The sequence below is a fragment of the Eubalaena glacialis genome, chromosome 17, assembly GCF_028564815.1.
Source record: "Eubalaena glacialis isolate mEubGla1 chromosome 17, mEubGla1.1.hap2.+ XY, whole genome shotgun sequence".
Lineage (NCBI taxonomy): Eukaryota > Metazoa > Chordata > Mammalia > Artiodactyla > Balaenidae > Eubalaena > Eubalaena glacialis.
The window spans coordinates 72,938,813-72,962,632 of record NC_083732.1 but is presented as its reverse complement, the minus strand read 5'-3'; the positions used below and the strand labels follow the sequence as shown (position 1 = coordinate 72,962,632).

At 44.9% G+C, this 23,820-nt stretch overlaps 1 protein-coding gene across 4 annotated transcripts in view; it reads left to right on the top strand.

The window, feature by feature from the left end:
- The window catches only part of C17H8orf76 (chromosome 17 C8orf76 homolog), a 42,881-nt gene that overhangs the window by 11,297 nt on the left and 7,764 nt on the right, over positions 1 to 23,820 (top strand). For 2 of the 4 annotated variants that reach the window (XR_009697635.1, XM_061171567.1), the window contains exon 5: positions 7,832 to 7,964. Coding sequence is in view for 3 of the 4 variants with exons in the window: in XM_061171567.1 (XP_061027550.1) it covers positions 7,832 to 7,964 (133 nt within the window). In the remaining variant the exon portion in view is untranslated. Of the gene's footprint in view, positions 1 to 7,831; positions 7,965 to 12,164; positions 12,475 to 23,820 lie in introns of those variants that run through there. The other 2 variants (XM_061171565.1, XM_061171566.1) reach the window with 2 other exon arrangements.

Here is a 23,820-nt window from a genome sequence, read left to right as displayed (position 1 = left end):
TTTCTTCTCTGAGTGCTGTGGCTAAAACTTCCAAAACTATGTTGAATAATAGTGGTGAGAGTGGGCAACCTTGTCTTGTTCCTGATCTTAGTGGAAACGGTTTCAGTTTTTCACCGCTGAGGACAATGTTGGCTGTGGGTTTGTCATATATGGCCTTTATTATGTTGAGGAAAGTTCCCTCTATGCCTACTTTCTGGAGGGTTTTTATCATAAATGGGTGTGTTGAATTTTGTCGAAAGCTTTCTCTGCATCTGTTGAGATGATCATATGGTTTTTCTCCTTCAGTTTGTTAATATGGTGTATCACATTGATTGATTTGTGTATATTGAAGAATCCTTGCGTTCCTGGGATAAACCCCACTTGATCATGGTGTATGATCCTTTTAATGTGCTGTTGGATTCTGTTTGCTAGTATTTTGTTGAGGATTTTTGCATCTATGTTCATCAGTGATATTGGCCTGTAGTTTTCTTTCTTTGTGACATCTTTGTTTGGTTTTGGTATCAGGGTGATGGTGGCCTCGTAGAATGAGTTCAGGAGTGTTCCTCCCTCTGCTATATTTTGGAAGAGTTTGAGAAGGATAGGTGTTAGCTCTTCTCTAAATGTTTGACAGAATTCCCCTGTGAAGCCATCTGGTCCTGGGCTTTTGTGTGTTGGAAGATTTTTAATCACAGTTTCAATTTCAGTGCTTGTGATTGGTCTGTTCATATTTTCTATTTCTTCCTGGTTCAGTCTCGGCAGGTTGTGCATTTCTAAGAATCTGTCCATTTCTTCCAGGTTGTCCATTTTATTGGCATAGAGTTGCTTGTAGTAATCTCTCATGATCCTTTGTATTTCTGCAGTGTCAGTTGTTACTTCTCCTTTTTCATTTCTAGTTGTATTGATTTGAGTCTTCTCCCTTTTTTTCTTGATGAGTCTGGCTAATGGTTTATCAATTTTGTTTATCTTTTCAAAGAACCAGCTTTTAGTTTTATTGATGTTTGCTATCATTTCCTTCATTTCTTTTTCATTTATTTCTGATCTGATCTTTATGATTTCTTTCCTTCTGCTAACTTTGGGGTTTTTTGTTGTTCTTTCTCTAATTGCTTTAGGTGTAAGGTGAGGTTGTTTATATGAGATGTTTCTTGTTTCTTGAGGTAGGATTGTATTGCTATAAACTTCCCTCTTAGAACTGCTTTTGCTGCATCCCATAGGTTTTGGGTTGTCGTGTTTTCATTGTCATTTGTTTCTAGGTATTTTTTGATTTCCTCTTTGATTTCTTCAGTGATCTCTTGGTTATTAAGTGTATTGTTTAGCCTCCATGTGTTTGTATTTTTTTTTTTTTTAATACAGAGAGTCCAAAGGCCTCCATGTCAGCTAATTTAAATTTATTTATTTATTTATTTATTTATGGCTGTGTTGGGTCTTCGTTTCTGTGCGAGGGCTTTCTCTAGTTGTGGCAAGCGGGGGCCACTCTTCATCGCGGTGCGCGGGTCCCTCACTATCGCAGCCTCTCTTGTTGCGGAGCACAGGTTCCAGACGCGCAGGCTCAGTAGTTGTGGCTCACGGGCCCAGCTGCTCCGCGACATGTGGGATCTTCCCAGACCAGGGCTCGAACCCGTGTCCCCTGCATTAGCAGGCAGACTTTCAACCACTGCGCCACCAGGGAAGCCCCTTGTGTTTGTATTTTTTTTACAGATTTTTTCCTGTAATTGATACCTAGTCTTATAGCGTTGTGGTTAGAAAAGATACTTGAAACGATTTCAATTTCCTTAAATTTACCAAGGCTTGATTTGTGACCCAAGATATGATCTATCCTGGAGAATGTTCCATGAGCACTTGAGAAGAATGTGTATTCTGTTGTTTTTGGATGGAATGTCCTATAAATATCAATTAAGTCCATCTTGTTTAATGTATCATTTAAAGCTTGTGTTTCCTTATTTATTTTCATTTTGGATGATCTGTCCATTGGTGAAAGTGGGGTGTTAAAGTTCCCTACTATGATTGTGTTACTGTCGATTTCCCCTTTTATGGCTGTTAGTATTTGCCTTATGTATTGAGGTGCTCCTATGTTGGGTGCATAAATATTTACAATTGTTATATCTTCTTCTTGGATTGATCCCTTGATCATTATGTAGTGTCCTTCTTTGTCTTTTGTAATAGTCTTTGTTTTAAAGTCTATTTTGTCTGATATGAGAATTGCTAGTCCAACTTTCTTTTGATTTCCATTTGCATGGAATATCTTTTTCCATCCCCTCACTTTCAGTCTGTATGTGTCCCTGGGTCTGAAGTGGGTCTCTTGTAGACAGCATATATACGGGTCTCATTTTTGTGTCCATTTAGCTAATCTATGTCTTTTGGTTGGAGCATTTAATCCATTTACATTTAAGGTAATTATTAATATGTATGATCCTATGACCATTTTCTTAATTGTTTTGGGTTTGTTATTGTAGGTCTTTTCCTTCTCTTGTGTTTCCTGCCTAGAGAAGTTCCTTTAGCGTTTGTTGTAAAGCTGGTTTGGTGGTGCTGTATTCTCTTAGCTTTTGCTTGTCTGTAAAGGTTTTAATTTCTTCGTCAAATCTGAATGAGATCCTTGCTGGGTAGAGTAATCTTGGTTGTAGGTTTTTCTCCTTCATCACTTTAAATATGTCCTGCCACTCCCTTCTGGCTTGCAGAGTTTCTGCTGAAAGATCAGCTGTTAACCTTATGGGGATTCTCTTGTGTGTTATTTGTTGTTTTTCCCTTGCTGCTTTTAATATTTTTTCGTTGTATTTAATTTTTGTTAGTTTGATTAATGTGTTTTGGCCTGTTTCTTCTTGGATTTATCCTGTATGGGACTCTCTGTGCTTCCAGGACTTGATTAACTATTTCCTTTCCCATATTAGGGAAGTTTTCAACTGTAATCTCTTCAAATATTTTCTCAGTCCCTTTCTTTTTCTCTTCTTCTTCTGGGACCCCTATAATTCGAATGTTGGTGTTTTTAGTGTTGTCCCAGAGGTCTCTGAGACTGTCCTCAATTCTTTTCATTCTTTTTTCTTTATTCTGCTCTGCAGTAGTTATTTCCACTATTTTATCTTCCAGGTCACTTATCCGTTCTTCTGCCTCAGTTATTCTGCTATTGATCCCTTCTAGAGAATTTTTAATTTCATTTATTGTGTTGTTCATCACTGTTTGTTTGCTCTTTAGTTCTTCTAGGTCCTTGTTAAACGTTTCTTGTATTTTTCCATTCTCTTTCCAAGATTTTGGATCATCTTTACTATCATTATTCTGAATTATTTTTCAGGTAGACTGCCTATTTCCTCCTCATTTGTTAGATCTGGTGGTTTTTTGCCTTGCTCCTTCATCTGCTGTGTGTTTCTCTGTCTTCTCATTTTGCTTAACTTACTGTGTTTGTGGTCTCCTTTTCGCAGGCTGCAGGTTCGTAGTTCCCATTGTTTTTGGTGTCTGTCCCCAGTGGCTAAGGTTGGTTCAGTGGGTTGTGTAGGCTTCCTGGTGGAGGGGACTAGTGCCTGTTTTCTGGTGGATGAGGCTGGATCTTGTCTTTCTGGTGGGCAGGACTGCATCCAGCTGGGTGTTTTGGGGTGTCTGTGGCCTTATTATGATTTTAGGCAGCCTCTCTGCTAATGGGTGGGATTGTGTTCCTGTCTTGCTAGTTGTTTGGCATAGGGTGTCCTGCACTGTAGCTTGCTGGTCGTTGAGTGGAGCTGGGTCTTGGCGTTGAGATGGAGATCTCTGGGAGATTTTCGCTGTTTGATATTATGTGGAGCTGGGAGGTCTCTTGTGGACCAGTGTCCTGAACTTGGCTCTCCCACCTCAGAGACACAGCCCTGATGCCTGGCTGGAGCACCAAGAGCCTGTCATCCCCACAGCTCAGAATAAAAGGGAGAAAAAAAGAAAGAAAGAAAGAAAGAAGACAAAATAAAATAAAATAAAGTAAAATAAAATAAAGTTATTAAAATAAAAAATAAATTATTAAAAAAAATTTTTTTTAAGTAATTAAAAAACAAAAAACGGACAGACAGAACCCTAGGGCAAATGGTAAAAGCAAAGCTATACAGGCAAAATCACACACAGAAGCATACACATACACACTCACAAAGAGAGAAAAAGGGAAAAATATATATATCGTTGCTCCCAAAGTCCACCTCCTCAATTTGGGATGATTCGTTGTCGATTCAGGTATTCCAGAGATGCAGGGTACATCAAGTTGATTGTGGAGATTTAATCCTCTGCTCCTGAGGCTGCTGGGAGAGACTTCCCTTTCTCTTCTTTGTTCGCACAGCTCCTGGGGTTCAGCTTCGGATTTGGACCCGCCTCTGCGTGTAGGTCGCCCGAAGGCCTCTGTTCTTCGCTCAGACAGGACGGGGTTAAAGGAGCAGCTGATTCGGGGGCTCTGGCTCACTCAGGCCGGGGGGGGCAGCGGGGAGGGGTACGGATGCGGGGCGAGCCTGTGGCGGCGGAGGCCACCGTGACGTTGCACCAGCGTGAGGCGCGCCGTGCTTTCTCCCGGGGAAGTTGTCCCTGGATCATGGGACCCTGGCAGTGGCGGCCTGCACAGGCTCCCGGGAGGGGAGGTGTGGAGAGTGCCCTGTGCTTGCACACAGGGGAAACGATATTTTAAACAAGGAATTTTTCACTCACATTCCACAGAAAGCTACCGAAGAAGGAAATCTGCTTGTGTTTTCAAATCACTATTAATAATGCAAATAAACAACGTTTAATTCATTCTACAGGGAATTCCCATGGTTCAGGGACTCCCATGGTTTTGGATCCAAAGTGTATAAGAGTTTAGGGAAAGGGGAGAATACACTGGACCAGTTCTGTAATTTATGAGAGAAACAGACTCTCTTAGGTCTCAGATAATACCAAAAAACATAGCATTGGGTTTTGGTTTTTTTATTTTTATTTTTTTTAAACTCTGAAGAATTCAAGAAATATTGATGTTAACAGTGAGTCTTACTGAAATCGGTATCTATTTGGCAGATTTTAAACTTCCTTCAGCAGATGTTTATTTAGCATTGCCTATATCACTTTAATTCAGAAGTGCATTGAACGACAGCTGGGTTCCAGGCACCTGCTGGGGCCTGGGATCATAAAGATCATCAAAAAAAGTCCCTTTCCTTACACTACTCAGCGTATTGAGGAAAACATATGTGCAGTCGGTGACCGGCAGCACAGGTGCTAAACAGTGTGTCAGTGGCAGAGAACCCTTCAGGGACCAGTACCCGGGACCTGTGCAGAGTGGCAGGAAGAAGGACCTCCACAGAGGGAATGGGGCTCCTGGGAACATCTGTCAGTTGTGTAGATGAATGTGTACTTGATGCTGTGTATACATTATTTCATTTTAACCCTCACCACTCTCTGGGGTAGATGTTGGGATCCCAGTGTACAGACTGGGGAGCTGATTTGGAATCATGCCCAAGGTGGCGCAGCTGTGAAGTGCTGCCAGGATCTGGACCCAGATCTTTGACTCCAGAGCCTGTGTTCTTGCCAGGATATCTTGCGAGAGAGAAAGCACGGCCCAAGGAGTGGAAGGGCTGGCGTAGCATGGTGGTGTCATGTGGTCCGGTGCAGTGAGAGCAGCTTTGGTGGCAGGAGCCCGAGAGCTAGGCTGTGGACCCCGAGACCAGAACAGCATCGTGAGCATGAGGCAGGACCTTGGAGTCAGATCCCAGTTTAAGGAACCTAATAAATCGTTGTTATTGAGGGAATGAGCCTGGACTTACGTGCTTGCTCGCTCACCGTCTAACCTTGCACAAATTACTTCACCTCTCCGATCTCCAGTTTCCTCATCTTGACAGATGGAGAAATGGGAGAAATGCCTACTTGGTGGAGTTGTGAGGTTTAAAGTATCTGAAGCACTTATTGTAGTATGCAGTGTGTGTAAACATTTGGTAAATGTTGTACTTCTGCTGTTTTGTTTTTATTAGCACGAGGCGTTAAATGTCATCTTAAAGAGTTTGGTCCTTATGCCGAAGGTCTGAAGAGTATTTAAATGTTTAAGTGGTGTGACAAGAGCTCTGATTTCGAGGGAGATCTGGTGGCTAGGAGGACGTATTAGAGGAAGGAGTTTGGATCCAGGGACACCAGGGAAGGGGCTGTGGACTAATCGGTGGATGGTGCCGAGGCCCTGACCTAGCACAGTGCGGTGAGAATCAAAAGGGGAAATGGATGGCACTGAGGATGGAACAGACAGGACTTGGTGACGAGCTGAATGTGTGGGTAGGCCGGGGTGGGGAGGGGAGGACAGAGGAGTCAGACAACCCTGAAGAGTCTGCCTTGGGGGTGAGGGTGGATGGTGGTGCCTCCACTGAGACAGGACAGGGCGGGAGAGCAGAGCGGATCGAGAGTGGGAATCTAGCTGGAGTTTTCCATCAGAAGTGGGAGCTGAGCTCAGAAGAAGGGAGGTAGAGGTTGAAGATCAGCGATCAGATGGAGTGAGAAGAAACTTTGAAGGCGAGAGGTCTTGTGAGACCTTTGAGAAGGCAGTTCCAGTAGCGATGCGGTGACAAGGCAGATTGCAGAGGACTGAGGGTGAATGAACATGAAATGGAGGCAGCAAGGGTAAGCAGTATTTTCAAGTAACTTCAGGAGCAAGAGAGAGAAAGCAAGGACATAAAGGGGCCACGTGTGTAAGTGCCTCCAGAGGCCAGGTAGGTGATGTGAAGAGTCAGAGTGAAGGCCAATGAGGTCATGTTCTTTTATAAAACTCCAGCGGCTTCCCATTGCACTTATGTAAACTCCACGTTTCTTTCCATGGCCTGCAAGGGCTTATGTGAGTTGGCCCTGCCTGTCTTTTTCTCCTCTTTCACTACAGTTTGTTTTCTTCTTGGCTGTGTTCCGGCCACAGAGATGTTCCTGATTTTCAGACTCGTCAGGCTGGTTCTTATGTCAGGGCCCCCTTCCGCTGGCCAAGCCCTCTTCCCCGACATGTTCCTGTGGCTGGCTCCTCACCATTTGAGTCTTAGCTTGAGTGGTAGCTCAAAAAAGCCTTCCATCACTGCCCCATCTGAGGTAGACGCTTCGTCCACCCTGTCTTGAGTTTTTGTTTCATAGCCTTCATCACTGCCTGAGATGATCTTGTTTACTTGGGATTGCTCTCCTTCCATTCCTTGAGGCAGAAACCTGTCTGTTTTGCTCACCAACATCCGTCAATGCCTAGAGTAGTGTGTGGGGCATTTCTCAAGGCAGGAAATGAGTGAACAGGAGAGCTGAGTGCTTCTGGATGTAGCAGTGAGGCCTGAGGGGAATTGGGGAAATCTGCAGTCAGCATTTTAGAAAACAATGAAGAGAAGGAGGCGTGGGAGGAGAGCAAGAGGAGGCCAGGTCATGACCGTGATGGGGAGATTGGGGCGAGCCGGTTGCAAAGTGGTCATCAGAGGGTCATCGAAGGTTTGGCCCTGCTGCGGGTAATTGAAGCGTGCTAGAGATTCTGTTTAGTCCTTGAGGTCAGGTAGCCCTGGGTTCAGGGAGATGGAAGGGTCATAGAGCACTGACTTCAAAGAGCTACATCCTGACACTTCTGGGGAGGAGCCTTTGATTGGGAGGTTTATTCTTTTCACTCTGAATTGTTTGTGCTTTCAATCACTTGACTTATACAGGAAGCTCTTTTGAGGCTTGCTCTCTAAAGATTCCTTTGAGAAGTTTTGGTCTATGAATTTTAGAAAAGATAACTCTCCAGTGTAAAGTTGGGCAATTCGTTGAGCGTAGGAGCTTTAGGGATTCAAATGAAGGTGAGGACCTTCTCTTTAGCCGAGTTGGACTCACATCCAGCCCAGTTCCAGTGCTATGTATGAACATGTCCTCACTGCTGTCCTTTATGTGAGCCTACACATTGGGACTTTCTGTTTTTCAGGCTTTTGCTTCAGCTTGCCCAATCTCAGCAAACATCGTTTGCTTTGGAGAGGAACTTAAAGACTCAGCAGGAAATTGAAGCTAAAATGAAAGGGTTCAGCTTCAAAGAAGACACTTTGCTGTTGATAGCAGAGGTGAGTGTGTTCTCTAGGGTTTATGTGAAACAAAGTATCATAGATATTTTTCCTGGCTCAGAGACCATTTTTTAAAAAACAGGGCCAAATTGCATCTTCTAAAGGACTTCTGTCTCCCTCCTTTACATGCCTTTTGATCACTTAACCCCTGAAAGCAGCCTCTTCATCCTCTCTGAGCAGTAGCGTGCTGTGAGGCAGGGGCTGTGTTTCGTTTACTTGTCAGTGCTTGTTAGTACCTGCCTGCTTGAACATCAGAAATGCCCCGTAATTGATTTGTGAGTGCTGAATAAATGAATGAATGAGTGACTTGACATTTGGGCGGCTCTTTTGTCTGTTTTTTCTCCTGTTCATCCTCAGAACAGCCTGTGGGATGGGGGGAGCTGGAGTGAGGCTCATAGAGGCTGTGACTTGCCTAAGGTCAGATTTTAAGTGGCAGAACTAGTTTGGAACCCATCCAGCTCCAAGTCCATTTTCTTTCTGCTCCACCCTGTTACTACTTTGATGGTTGCAGAGAAATTCAAATGTCAGGTTTTTTTTTTAACTTGGTCTGTGGCAATTTCTGCCTGAACTCAGACAGAGTGATTGCTGGAATAGATAGCTCTTTGGGGCCCCCCCAAAATTTAAAAATGTCTTATCTTTTCAGCTAGATTTTAAGTTCCTTATAAGTAAGACATCCTTACGAGATGTCTTAAACATCTTCATATTCTTCCCCATGTGTGACTGGAATAGTAGTCCTCTGCCTGGACAATGCATGGGAAATACCTGTGTTTAAAATAGCTTTTTAAAAAAAATGTCTGGGCCCTCTTTGGGATGATAATGTGCATTTCATTTTGTGCTCTGTTACTTTTACTTAACATTGTGACATGAGCATGACCCTGTATCCTTTTTTTTTTTTTTTAATTAATTAATTAATTTTTGGCTGTGTTGGGTTTTCGTTTCTGTGAGGGCTTTCTCTAGTTGTGGCAAGCGGGGGCCTCTCTTCATCGCGGTGCGCGGGCCTCTCACTATCGCGGCCTCTCTTGTTGCGGAGCACAGGCTCCAGACGCGCAGGCTCAGTAGTTGTGGCTCACGGGCCTAGTTGCTCCGCGGCATGTGGGATCTTCCCAGACCAGAGCTCGAACCCATGTCCCCTGCATTGGCAGGCAGATTCTCAACCACTGCGCCACCAGGGAAGCCCCTGTATCCTTAAATATTTCTTAATTACATACGTTTTTCTTTTTATAGTTGTTTTATTTGAATTAGGGTCCATATAAGGTCCACATAACTGTGTTTGATTCTTTTGTCTCTTACATCTCTTTAATTTTATAACAGTTCCCCTTCCCCCTCTTTTTTTTTTTTTGGTGATAAAAAATATATCTAACATAAAATTTGCCATCTTAATTGTTGTTTAGTGTACAATTCAGTGGCATTAGTTACATTCACGGTGTTGTGCAACCACCAGCACTGTTTCCAAAACGTTTTCATCACTCCAAATAGAAACACTTTAACCATTAAGCAATAATTCCCATTCCCTCTCCCCACCCCACCCCTACCCCAACCTCAACCTCTGGTAACCTCTAATCTGCTTTTTGTGTCTATGAGTTTGCCTGTGCTAGATATTTCAAATAGTGGAATCATACAATATTTGTCCTTTTATGTTTGGCTTTTTTCACTTAGCATAATGTTTTCAAGGTTCATCCATATGTATCAGAACTTCATTCCTTTTTATGGCTGAATAATATTCCATTGTGTGTGTGTGTGTGTGTGTGTGTGTGTGTGTATACACACACACACCCCACATCCTGTTTGTCCATTCATCATCTGTTGATGGGCACTTGCATTGTTTCTACCTTTTGGCTTTTGTGAATAATACTGTTATGGACATTGGCATACAAGTATCTGTTTGAGTTCCTGATTTCAGTTCTTTTGGGCATCTACCTAAGAATGGAATTGCTGGGTCGTCTGGTAATTCTGTGTTTAACTTTTTGAGGAACTGCCAAACTGCATTTTATTTTATAGGCTAATATTTTTACCTAACATTGTGGTATGATCATGACACTGTATCCTTAAATATTATTTGAGTACATAATTTTTAATGACTGGATAGTAGTCCAGTTACAGCTTTTGATGAGCTATCATTTATTTACTTAAGGCCTATATTGGACATTTAACATATATTCAGTACCGATTTTAATAAGTCTTTGCAAAAAAAAATCAGTTTTTGTGTTTGTTTTAGAATAGATTACTGGAAATAGAATCACTGGGTTAAAGTATATGAACATTTTAAAGCCTCGAAGCATGTTTCCAAATTGTCATTAAGAAAGATTGGTTCTGGGAATTCCCTGGCAGTCCAGTTGTTAGGACTCTGCGCTTTCACTGCTGAGGGCTCGGGTTTGTCCCTGGTTGGGGAACTAAGATCCTGTAAGTCATGCGGTGTGGCCAAAAAAAAAAAGAGAGAGAAGAAAGGTTGGTTCCGTTTATATATCCTCCAGCAGCATATGAGAATACTGATTTTCCTTCTCCAAACCTAGGTGTTAGGTTGAACCATGTGAAATTGTCAATATTCAATCATTTTGACCATAAAACCAGAATTTTATATTGAACAACTTAATGTTATTACTTTTTAAAATCTGTATTTTCATTGGTAAAAATAGCGCTTTTTAATACTACTGTTGATTTGATTACTAATAAAATGAACAATTTTTTCACACATTCATTGGCCATTTATATTTTGTGAAATACCTAGTCATGCTTTTTCTTCGTTATTTGTATGTTTCTGCTTTTCTTATTAATTTTAAGAGCTCTCTCTACACTAGGCTTACTAACCTTTTATATGTTGCAGTATTTTCTGAAGTTTATGATACTTTTGATATATAGAAGTTCAAAATTTTTATTTGGCCAAAGACTTCTGCAGATTTTTTGACACCTGTGAGTGATATACCTGCCGAGCCCGCTTTTTGGAATATTGCATTGTTTGAGTATTACTATTATTCAATTCTCTCTCTTTTTTTTTTAAATTAAAAAAAACACTTTTGGTGTTATACCCCAGATTTTAAAATACTGTATTTCATTGAGTCCAAGCAGTCATCAGTTGTTAAGAGGCATAATTATTTGATGTGCCACTGAAAGAAAATAAGATGCTCTTTACACTGTGACACACCAGTGGTTATAAGATACATCTTAATTTCAGAAATGTTAAAATACAAAAACAAAAATTGTCTTTGAATTGATGAAAATAACCTGGCTTAATAAATCCTGACAGTTGCTGTTCATCCCGTCAGCTCTCGCCTCAAGCAATAAGTAGTCTTTGAAGATTTAAAGCCATTGGAACCCGTTCTTTGAGTGGGTTTCTAATCCATTATAATTTGAGTATTCATGGACACATAGGACCTCAGGGTTTGTAGGAAACCTAGGGACCATCTAGTCCAAATCCAAGTGACAAATTCCCTCTACAACATCCCTGCCAAATGGCTCCCTAACTTTTCATGCTGAATCGTGGGAAATGTTTTGGGACTTAATTTTAGTTCACTGTCCTTACCAAAGGTGGGCTGATCACTTGGCGAGTTCAGATGCAAGCTTCTTACGAACTTAACTTGGTGGGTGTCTTGTCAAAGAGAAACTAACGCAGAACCTGGACCTGGATCTGACCAGTAGGGAGCAGTATTGTGCCTTCAGAGTGCGGGGCATGCTCTTAAGTCCCTGAGGTTGCTTTGGTAACCTTTCTGGAGGGATGGAGTCTCTCTGGATCAGGAAAGTGTGGACTCAGCTACTTGCTGCTCGACTGTTTGCTGCCTTTGACTTCTTTGGAGAACTTCTAAGAGAAGGAATCTGTGCTCTCTACACAGCAGCAGTTACATTCTGTGCAAACTCTGCTTTTCTGTCAAATTTTACAAGGAGGGAGGATCACTCGTGGTGCATTCTTGTCAGCTGAAGATGCTCTATGATATAAGAAGGTTGACTCACTCCCTGTAGCTTGAATGGTGCTGCTGCCATGCTAGTGCTTTGGTGATTTGTTTACTCAGAGAAAGATGAGACTGGAAGTAGGGGATGTTGTACAAATGTGGTCTTGGATCACTGCTTCTGAATAAACACCTTTTCGATATGTTGAAATTGTTAGAGTTGTCCCCTGGCTGCTAAAGAAATCCTTCTGTACGAAATCCTTTACGCTTGATAAATAGCATGGTCTTCATTCCGTGTCTGCTTCCCCTGTTATTGGGACAGGGTTGTTGTTTTTTTTTCCCCCTCCTACTGCAGGTTATGGGCGAAGATATCGTCCCAGAAAAAATAAGAGATGAGGTTCACACAGAGGTGAAGTGTGTTGGCCCTGCAGCTCTGACTGCCTTGGTGATCGCGTCTTCGAAAGAATTTGAAGACAAGTGGTTCAGAAAGATCAAAGACCACTTCTGTCCCTTTGAAAATCAGTTCCATACAGAGATACAGATGTTGGTTTAGTGGTCCCTTTAAAAACAGAACAAAACATCTTGTATTGTATTAATTGTGCTGGTTTACTTCAGACAGAATCCACTGCTAATCATGGAACATACTGAATTAAAAACAATTATTTATGTCTTATAAAAATGGTTTCTCTCCCAGCTTATTTCTACTGTGTTCGGTTTTTTGGTTTTTTGTTTTCTTTTTAGATTTTTGTCATTCACTTACGTGAGGCCTACTGCCCCTTTAGAAGATAATCTGTTGGGAAAGTGTATAAAAGAGACTTACAGATTTTATTGTCTTTTAAAACAGTTATTGTATTATAATCAGCGATGTAAGTATCTACGTTGTTTAGGTGAATTCATCAGGAATGACCAAGAATGCTGCAGTGTGATGGTAAACCATTTCCAGGAAGGGTGTGTCGAGGTCTGCGAAGGCTCTGAGACTTTACCACACCTGTCAGCCCACGCATTAACCTGCCAGTGTCATAGGTGCTGCAGGAGACTTGATTACTCGTGGCCCAGGGAACAGGATAAGCTTCAGCATATTTGTATCAGATCCTTTGCCTCCAAGTCCCAAGGCAGGTGACACATATGAGCCCAAATGAAAGAGTGTACGTGCAGTGGGGTGCGTTATAGGAGAGGAACCCTGAGCTTAGGAGACGCAAATCCTTTATAACGAACAGTAAGCAGGCCTGCCCTGTGCTCCAGGGGAGAACACTCTCTCTTTTTTAAGGCTGTTTGCTTTGCAAGCATCGTTGAGAAGATAGTCTGGAATGAAGGGCTGTAAGTGCCTTCCTTGCTCACAAGATGTACAGAAACACGAGACCCATGGAGCTCTGTCTCAGGTGATTATCCTCTCCTTTCAGCCACACAGATTATAATCAGTATAACATCATCTTCAAATGCAAAAGGCTTACTTGAATTATCCGGGTGGAAGAGCTCCCTTATGAGAAGTGAAATTTAGTAATAGACCAAAAACTTCGTCAGGTGTTGTCTCACATAGCTTTTTTTTTTTCCCCATGGTTAATATTTTATTTTCTTTAAAAATGTTTATGCCTTTGTAAATTATTATAATTACATTTCAATGTTATATTCTTTTTTTTTACCATCTTTATTGGAGTATAATTGCTTTACAGTGGTGTGTTAGTTTCTGCTTTATAACAAACTGAATCAGCTATACATATACATATATCCCCATATCTCCTCCCTCTTGCGTCTCCCTCCCACCCTCCCTATCCCACCCCTCTAGGTGGTCACAGAGCACCGAGCTGATCTCCCTGTGCTATGCGGCTGCTTCCCACTAGCTATCTATTTTACATTTGGTAGTGTATGTATGTCCATGCCACTCTCCCACTTTGTCACAGCTTACCCTTCCCCCTCCCCATATCCTCAAGTCCATTCTCTAGTAGGTCTGTGTCTTTATTCCTGTCTTGCCCCTAGGTTCTTCATGACTTTTTTTTTTTTTTTTTTTAGATTCCATATATATGTGTTAGCATATGGTATTTGTTTTTCTCTTTCTGACTTCACTCTGTATGACAGAGTCTAGGTCCATCCACCTCACTACAAATAACTCAATTTCGTTTCTTTTTATGGCTGAGTAATATTCCATTGTACTTATGTGCCACATCTTCTTTATCCATTCATCTGTCGATGGACACTTAGGTTGCTTCCATGTCCTGGCTATTGTAAATAGAGCTGCAGTGAACATTGTAGTACATGACTCTTTTTAAATTATGGTTTTCTCAGGGTATATGCCCAGTAGTCCCACACAGCTTTTAATTTTTTTTTTCTCAGTAGAGGGAAGAAAATTCCAACCCTGGGCAAAAAGGTGAAGTCATCAGGATTTCCCATCCACTTCACCAGCTCGTTTCTCCCTTTCCCAGGCCCCTTCCCAAAACAGACGAAGGTCTGGTTTTGTTTATAGTTTGAGACTCTTTTAGTATGAGTGAGAACATGACTAGCAATTGCAGGTTTAGTCATTTATCTCTAATGTGAAACAAAAGACTTTGTATATTTAACAGGCATTTCAATTTTTAGGAACCATTAAAAAGTATGGAAACCCCTTCACCGCTCCCCACTGCCCCCCATCCCTTCATTGAGTCATTAATAATCACTTACTGGGTCCTGTTAGGGGACAGGCATTGTGTGGTTGCCATGGAGACACTGGTTACTGTGGAGTTTATGGTCTAGTTGTGGGTGGCCTGCAGGATAGAGCCCAAAGGGACCGTGGTTGCCAAGCCCCTCACGACACAGCCTTTGGCTCCCAGGGGCTTCTCGTCTTTCCCCGCTCCCAACCTTTGAATGTGCCCTATTTGTCACCTTTAGGCTTTCAGGCCAGCAACTCAGCCTGGAACCTCTCCCCACCCACTGCCCTCATGTGGCTAATTCGTATTCGGCTCACAGGTCTCCACCTGGTTTCAGCTTCCAGAAATCTTGATCCCCAAGTGGTGGTAGGTTTCGCGCTGTGCTCCTTCCCTGCTCTTTGACCCCTGTATTGGCCCTTATTATGCTGTCTTGTCATAGCCTGTTTGTTTTCCATGAGACACTTTAAACTTTGTAAACTCAGGGACTAGGACTGTCTTGTTCATATTTGTATCCCGAGGGCGGAACACCTGGCATCTCGCCAAATGTTTGTGGCGAAGAATCACTCAATTAATTGGCCAGCATCTTTGTTTGCACAAAAGGTTAATGCCCCAAAGGTCTGACAGTGCTGAGGCAGTCCGCTCAGAAACGTTGCCCATTTCTCTTTCTGTAGCTGAAACCCCTTCCTCCCTTTCATCTAGGCCTCCTGGATATGCCCTTTTCTCTCTTAGCTTCTCTAGGTTTCCCGTCTCATCCTAGTGCCCTTCTAACTTTGCCCAGACTTTTAGCTTGCAGCCCCTTGGCTTTCCTCCCAGACCCACTATCAATGCTGTCGTGCACCGCTGAGTGGTCTCCGTGGATCTGCCCACACCCTCACTCCCGCCCCACCTCACTCTCCTGGCAGCAGCGCGTCCACCCACCTGAGAACCCAGCCTCCTGTACCCCGATACCCCAGCTGTAACGCAGGGCAGGAGAGGGCAACCCAGGAAGAATGGGCATCTCTGGGTGTCATCACACACAAGTCATCTTGATCATTTCCAGCACAGATGGTGAAGGTAATTAACTGAGCAATGATTATGGTAAAGAAGTCTTGAGCCTGCCTCTTAACCCCACCCTCTTGTTGATGAATGAATCACTCAGAAGGTGAGCAAATGTGAAGCACAGAGATGTCTGTCTGCCCTCCAGTAGGTGGGGTGGGACCCAAGGGCAATTCTTGCCTCTTGTGACTCAAAAGGCCTGTCTTCAGTGTTTTCTCCCAAGGGGGGGTGGCATGCCCAGTATTTGAGCTGGTGAGAGTCCTATGTCGTTTATATTCTTACACCCCTGCAATCTTATACTATAGCCAAAGAGATCTTATACAAATAAAGATTGCTCTCAGAGTCCTTCAGTGATTTCCCCGAGGCCTTGGGAGGCCCCGTGTGGTCTGGCCCTGGCCCACTTCACCCCAGCTCACTCTGGTTTCTTCTCATGTCTTTGAACTCGGCAAGTGTCCTCCCACCCAAGCCCTATGCCCATCCAGTTACCTTTACTTGGAACACTCCTCCCTGTGGTCCCTCAACCCTGCCATAAACTTGCCCTTCCTACAGATCCCAGCTCAAAGGTCAGTCTCAGACAAGGTGATTCTGAGTCCAGACTTGCTCAGGTCCCCCCCCTTTAAATGTTGTCAGAGCGCCTGCTTTTTTATTCCGCCCGCAAGGTGCTTAATGGAATCGTAATTGAATATTCTTTGTATGAATCCTCCTCGCTAGCTCATAAGCTCTGGGACTGTGTCTCTGGTTTGCCCCTTCATGGCGGAGCTCAGCTTCCTGGACATGCCGTGACTTCTGCCCAGTGCTGCTTTCTTGGAGCCCCAGGCACTTGAAGAGACAGCCTGAAGCCCGCTGAGCCAACAGCCAGTGCCTACAGAGCTCCACTGCCGGCGCCACAGGTGCCCCCCCCCCCCCCCCCCCCCCCCGCCTGTGAGGTACCGCATTCAACAAAGATGTGCTTCATTTTAGGAAAACCTAGGGTAGAAATCTCTATGAAACAAATCCAAGGCCGTGCGCTGTTTATAAAAATGATTATTTTAAATAGCAGCTTTCTAGTGCTTTTGAAATTTCGTCTATAAAAGTAGTTTATACACGATTTTCCAAGGTCTTAATCATGAAAACAAACAAGCAAACAAAAACCAGAGAGGATTATACAAAAGAATGCAAAGCTCGAGAAACAATGGTCCTGATGAGGGGCAGCCTAGGGCTGCTCCAGTCCTATCTTTGTGATCGAAGTGTGTCCACCAGGTGACTTTGCTAATGAGGTCAGAGAAAAAGGACAGGCATTTGTCTGCTTGGGGCTCACTGTTCCTTATCTTTTCCTCCTTCCTCGGCACAGAATGACTTGGTCACCTAAAACTTTGACGTTGTGTCTGCTCAGCCCTTGAGCTGACGACCACCCTGCCCCCCATCTCTGGGAACCTGGCAGCCATATTTGTCTTCACTGACCCTAATGATGGGAGAGAGGAAGCAGGGTTTACCTGACCTAAGCTGAGCCAATCAGAATCTCCCCTAGAGATGTAGAAATGAGTCTTCTCGTGTCTGAAACTGGGTCAAAACCGGGGCGTGGCTGTGTTTGCCAAATGGACTGGGGGATAGAGCAGGTCTGCAGAAAGAGAATGAAAGAGATGCCCAGAAAGGGGCAGAGGGACAGTCTCTGCTCTGCTGCCTCCTGATTCCAGGCCCTTCCTGTTCTCTAGGCCCAGCTACAGTCTTGGCTGAGACCTCCACGAAACACCTGGAGTGTGGTAGGCAGAATAATGGCTCCCAAAGCTGTCCTGATCCCCCAGGGTGTCCTAACCTGTGAATATGTTAGGTTACAATGCAAAGGGGAATTAAGGTTGCTTATCAACTGACCTTAAAAATAGAGAGTATTATCCAGGTGAGCCCAGTGTAGTCACTGAGATCTTAGCAAATGGAAGATGGAGTGTATTAGGACTTGCCAGAGAAACAGACCCAATAGGTCTGATACAGATATATGTGAGAGGAGATTTAGTATAGGAATTAGCTCAAGTGGTTATGGAGGCCAAGAAGTCCCACCAGCTGTCTTCTGCAAGCTGGAGAATGGGGAAAACCAATGATACCATTCAGTTGAAGTCTGAAGGCCTGAAAATCAGGGGGCTGATGGTATAAGTCTTGATCTGAGTCCAAAAGCCCGAGAACCAGGAGTGCCGATGTCCAAGGTTAGAAGGTAGATGTCCCAGCTCAAGCAGAGAGCGCAAATTCATCCTTCCTCTGCCTTTTTGTTCCATTCAAACCTTTGACAAATGGATGATTCCCACCTGCACTGGGGAGGGTGATCTTACTTAATTCACCAGCTCAAATGCTAATCTCCTTCAGAAACACTCTCAAGACACACCCAAAATAATGTTTTACCAGTTATCTGGGCATCCCTTAGCCAGTCAAGTTGACATAAAATTAACCATCACACGGAGGCAGAAGGAGTGGGTCAGGGTCAGAGAGATGCTGTGCGGCTGGCTTTGAAGATGGAGGAAGAGGCCATGGGCCAAGGAGTGCAGGCGGCCTGTAGAAGTTAGAAAAGGCAAGGAAACAGATTCTCTCCTAGGGTGTCCAGGGGGGAACACAGCCCTGCTGACACCTTGATTTTAGTCCAGTGAAACCAATGTGGGAATTCTGAACTAGAAACTATAAGGTGATACATTTGTGTTGTTTTATGCCATGATGTTTGTGGTCATTTGTTATAGCCGCCATCGGAAACCAATATACAAAGTAACCTACCCATAAATTAAGATTGCTTGAGCTAGTTTCAGTTTCTGCTACTTGCAACCTAAGAATCCTGGTATGGACCACTTGGGTCCTTTCAATCTTGGTTTTAGAATAAGACATTGTGTCTCAGAAGGCTATTTCTTTTTAAAATGACATTCTTTTGTAAAACCTTGATAGAGCATCGTTGTAGGAGATATCAAAGATAAGACACAACACCTATTTTTTTTTTTTTTTTTTTTTAGAATTTATTTTAGGCATCACCTTTCTCCAGAATACTTCCTGTCTCTCTAAGTCTCAGTTTGGATCCCTTTCTATGTGCCCCCTTAGTACCCTGTGCTTACCTGTGACACGTTTAACTTTTCTGTCCTTTTCATTAGGTAGTGAGCTACATGAGGATAGTGACAATGTCTCCTTTATCTCTGAATCATCAAACATAGCCCTTGATACATAATCAACCCAGGGCAAAAGCTGAATGATTTTACTGACAGTAAGGCAATCTCTATAGAAGCTGGAGGGAGATGAGACTTTGAATGGAATCCCTAGGGAGAAAGACCACAGAATTGCTTTATCCTAAACAAAAGGTGCAAAAGTTTTCCTACTCAGGTGTGATCCACAGGTGAGAGAGAGATTGTGAGTAAAGAGTCTAAGCTTTGCTATGAACAAAGACTGCTAGGTGTGCTCGAGAACAGTAAGGTTGACAGAGAACCAAGGACTTAAGGTCGTTTCTCATGCTTTGCATGGCTAAAGGGGATCAGTTTTCTCCTAGTAACTGAGGTTTTTTTGTTTTTGTTTTTTTAAAAAAACAAAGTTTCAGAATATCATTGATCTGTTCTTATAACTGGTGTTAGTCTTCAGAATTGGAATGACTTGAATCAAATGGTAAGGACTTCATTTCTGATTTCATTAGTAATTACCAGGAATTCATAATTCTGTCTCTGGCAAGTCATCTAATAGAGCCCAAGTTTGTGGAAGGGCCTTGGCTTGGTATCATGGACTGAAAAAGCTTGAGAAACTCATCTGTTTTTTTTTAATTTAATTTATTTTTTTATACAGCAGGTTCTTATTAGTTATCCATTTTATACATATTAGACAACACCTATTTTCAAGGAGCTTCCATCTCTAGTAGGCGTAATAGGACATCCACATAAGTGGCAAATAAGGGTCAGGAGGGAGGACTTGACAGCACAGGAGTGCAGAGGAAGGGGGTTTTCATGAAGGTGGTAACATCTGAGCTGGACCTGGTGAGGGGGGGGTTTGTAGCAGACTCGGCAGAGAATGGAAGGCAGGCCTGCGAGGTTTCGCAGTCGAGGGATGAGAGCAGCCAAGGCCTGGAGGACATGAAGGCTGGTCATCCAGGTTAGCGGGTGTGAAGGGATGTGGTGGGTAATGAGGCTGGGCAGGTAAACCAGCATCAAATTCTGGATGATCTTGAGTGCCTGGTAGGGAACTTGACTTGGCGTGGGATATACTGAGCTATGAAAAGTCTCTGAGCCCGGGAATGGATGGTTTAGGGTTGTGCTTTAAGCTGATAAAGCTGGTTTCACTTCCTGCGTGTTAAACAACCTTTCAGCTTTGTGCAATATGTGTTTTCTGGGTCTAGGAGATAACGAGCACTAACGTGGAGGGTGGAGGTGAACTCAAGTCACCGAGATGTCCCAACGCTTTGGGGAATTCACACTGTTGCAGAGTTTGTTACCCTGAAGGGCTTTCCCACCTAGAAAAGGCCAAACTCTTGACAGCTTTGCCCACTGCCCCTCCTGCCTTGTGCACAGGTGAGTCCTCCTCACTTTCAGGTCTCAGCTCCGTCTCTCTTTCGCCCTCATTCTCTTGTAGACCCAGCAAACCACCGATCAGGGAACTGCAAACGCTGGAGGCAGGGAGGCTCTTGGCACCATCACATAAGCCCTCTGGGAGCTGGGACACCGCTGTTTCCACCCACGCGGGCTGCCCAGCCCCTGGCATACTGGGGGACAGGGTGGGGGGCAAGTGTGTGGTTAAATACATGAATTCAGGCCCTTTGGGAATGGAAGCCACGGCTGGCCTCCAAGGACGGGGGATAGAATCATTCAGCCAGGGGACTCTGAACTGGATGCTGCTTCATACCGTGCCCACAGGGAGGGCTCCCAGAGCAGCAGTGCTGGCGCGCCTCTCACAGGAGCTGCGCTGGGAGGACAGCACAACTGTGGGCGTTGGGGGGAAAAATCGGGGAGCCGGCCCTGGGGCCTTTCCACTTTAGGGCCACCATTCTCGAAGAACAGCCGGCCACCAGAAGCAAGCACTGGCTCTGCTGGTAGAGAGGAGCAGTTTGTATCGAGAAGGGCCATCTCCTGAGGCCCAGCTGAGGTGACGCAGGTGTCCGCTGTCCTGCAGCGGGGCCGGGGAGTGTGCGGGGGCGGAGGGCGAGCAGCTGCAGGTGGGTGTACAGAGCCGGGGCTCCTCTGACCACGTGGGCCGACGTGGGAGGCCTGCCTCTTATGCCTGCATTGTGTCCCCCTAAAAGGCATACGTTGAAGCCCTAACCCAGTACCTCAGAATATGACCGTATTAGGAGATAAGACCTTTAAGCTCCTGGCACCAAAATCTGTATTAGTCAGGATTCTCCAGAGAAACAGAACCAATAGGATGTGTGTATTTACAGCTGTATCTGCATCTGCATCTCTGTGTCTATATTATCTGTCTATATCTATAGCTACTTATGTACAGAGAGATTTATTATGAGGAATTGGCTCACACAGTTATGGAAGCTGACAAGTTCCAAGACCTACAGGTTGAGTGGGCAAGTTGGAGACCCAGGAGAGCCAGTGGTCCAGTTCCAAAGACCAGCAGGTTCAAGCCCCAGGAAGAGCCAGTGTTTCAGTTTGAGTCTGATGGCAGGAAAAACCTATGTCCCAGTTCAGAGGCAGTCAGGCAGGAGGAATTCTCTCTTACCTGGGGGAGAGTAAGCCTTTTTGTTGTATTCAGGTCTTCAGCTGATTGGGGAGGCCTACCCACATTAACAAGGGCAATCTGCTTTACTTACACTACCATTTTAAATGTTTATCTCATCCAAAAACACCCGGACAGAAACACCCAGAATAATGTTCGGCCAAATACATGGGCACCCCATGGTCCAGTCAAGTTGACACATAAAATAAACCATCAAAAGTCCATACTTTGTCAACTTCATCTCCTTAAGTTCGTAATCCAATTTGACTGGTGTCCTTATAAGGAAAAGAAATTTGGACACACAAAAAAAGACACTAGGGATGCATATGGACAGAGGAAAGACTACGTAAGCACACAGCAAGAGGATGACCATCTGCAAGCCAAGGAGAGAGGCCTCAGGAGAAACCAATCCTGCTGACACCTTGATCTTGGACTTCCAGCCTCCAGAACTGTGAGAAACGTCTGTGGTTTATAAGCCACCCAGTCTTTGGTATTTTGTTATAGCAGCCCAAATGGACAGGTCCTCACCATTTCTGAAAAGTCAGGGGAGAGGCCTGGCTTGTGCTCTTCAGGATCACAGGGAAAATGAGGTTCAGAGAGCTTGGGGGTTCCTAATTAGCAACCATTTCAGTGGGTGCGTCCGTTCTCAGAGCCCAGCCCACCAGCCTAGAAGGTGTCTGTGTGAATTTGCCTGGTGCGGTGAGCAGGCAGTGGAGGAAGGTGGCCTTGGCAAGCACGCTTATGAGCGCTGGATTCCAACCTCCCCTCACGTTTGGCCTTGTGCACACACTGCAGCCTCATGCTGCGGCCACCTCCTCTGGGCCTCTCTGTCCACTCAGCCTGGCGCATCATCGTGTGGACACCCTAACTCACCACACCCTGCAGAGGAGTGAAGTATGGAGCCCCTGGGAGGCAGCATGTCTATCTCAGTGCATATGCAGTGAACAACCAGGAAAAAAGGTCGTTTATACTCGTACATGTGTCTGCAATATTTACATTCTCTGATAGTTTTTCTGACACAAATACGCTCTTCAGGAGGAAGCTGAGAAAGTGAGTGACAATTTCTCTGTGTCCAACAGCTTTTTGGACCGAGTCCAGAAAATGAAGCACGTGAAGATGCGGCTCTGGCACTTCTAGGCCAGGCCAGCAGAGTAGAGGCAGGGAGCCCAGGTCAAGGTGAGGGGGAGTGCAGGTCATCCTGGGGTGTCTGAATGTTTGACCCCCTCAGGAGCAAAGCTCCTTGACCAGTCAGTTAGCATCCATTGTGTGCGGGACCATCCATGGGGGGCCTGCAAAGATGCCCTCGGCCTCTTACCATACAGATAGGGAGATGAGAGATCAGTGTCTGGTGAGGACCAAATGAATGCCACAGATCATTTCTAGGAGAGGGAGGCCTGGGGGGATGGGATGGTCATTCCAGTCAACACCCCAGTCCTGGCTAATAACCCTACAGGTGGGTAATAGGATTCCTGATCCCTGGTTGGGGACTGTGTTTCCACCGTGTCCCCCCGTGAACATGACCATCATACAATTTCTTTCATTCTCTCACGTTCTTTTTTTTTTTTCGCCGCGCCTCGCGCAGCTTGTGGGATCTTAGTTCCCCATCCAGGGATCGAACCCGGGCCCTCGGCAGTGAGACCGCGGAGTCCTCACCACTGGACCACCAGGGAATTCCCATTCTCTCGTGTTTTTCACAGTGGTGGTTCTCGTGGGTGCCGCCCCCAGCTGACTCTGGCATTCTCCAGGACAGATGCGAGGCTGGGTCTCTGCCTGTTGCTGAAATCTGTTTGGCACACGGTGGGCACTCCACTGCTGTCATTGAATTTCACACTGTAGGAGAGACTCTGTACGTCTCAGGATGGCCCCCAGCAAGCAGGCCTGCCAAGGCAGGTGCAGGTGTGAGTCCCGCCTGGAGCAGAATTAAAGCTGGGGCAAAACTGGGTTTGGGAGGATTGGAAACTTGGATAAGGACTTGCTTTGGCTTTCAAGCACTGCCTTGCCAGGTGTGTAAAAGCCACGTAGTCCCCTGGTGGAAATGGTGTTTTAGGACAAGAGCCCAAGGCGGGGGGCCCTGGAGAGTCCAGTCTCACAAAGGAACGGCCCAGCCTCACATCAGTGGGTCCCGAGATTTTCTCAGTGAGGCTAGGCTGGATCATGGTGCAGTAGGAAACAGCAGAAGTTTATTTCTTGCTCATACCACTTAGCCACTGCAGGTCAGTGCGGTAGGCATGTCCTGTTCTTTGTAGTCTCTTAGGAACCTGGGCTGGTGAAAGGGGCTCCGTCTTGAGGTAAGGCCATCTGCACCCAAGTGCTTAAAAGCCTGGAAGCAGTCCTCAACACTTCAGCTCGCATTCCACTGGCCAAAGCAAACCACACCTAACTTCCCAGCCGGCTGGGATCACGAGGAAGTGACAAGGTGCTCAGAGGAGGAAAAACAATACTCGCAAACCCCTAAGACGACTGCAGAGGGGAAACTGGCCGGTGGAGGAGGAGGGCTTGTTCTGGCTGCAGGCCCCCTGTCGACCCAGACTGAGCCGGACGCAGAGGCAGAGCCCATCTGTGGAGCTCTTGGCACCCCAGCAAGCTTTACCTTCCCAAAGCTTTCTCGTCAGGCTGTGAAATCAAGCTTAGGACACTCCACAGCCCTGGTCATTCTAACCTCATGACGGCAGTCATCAGGAC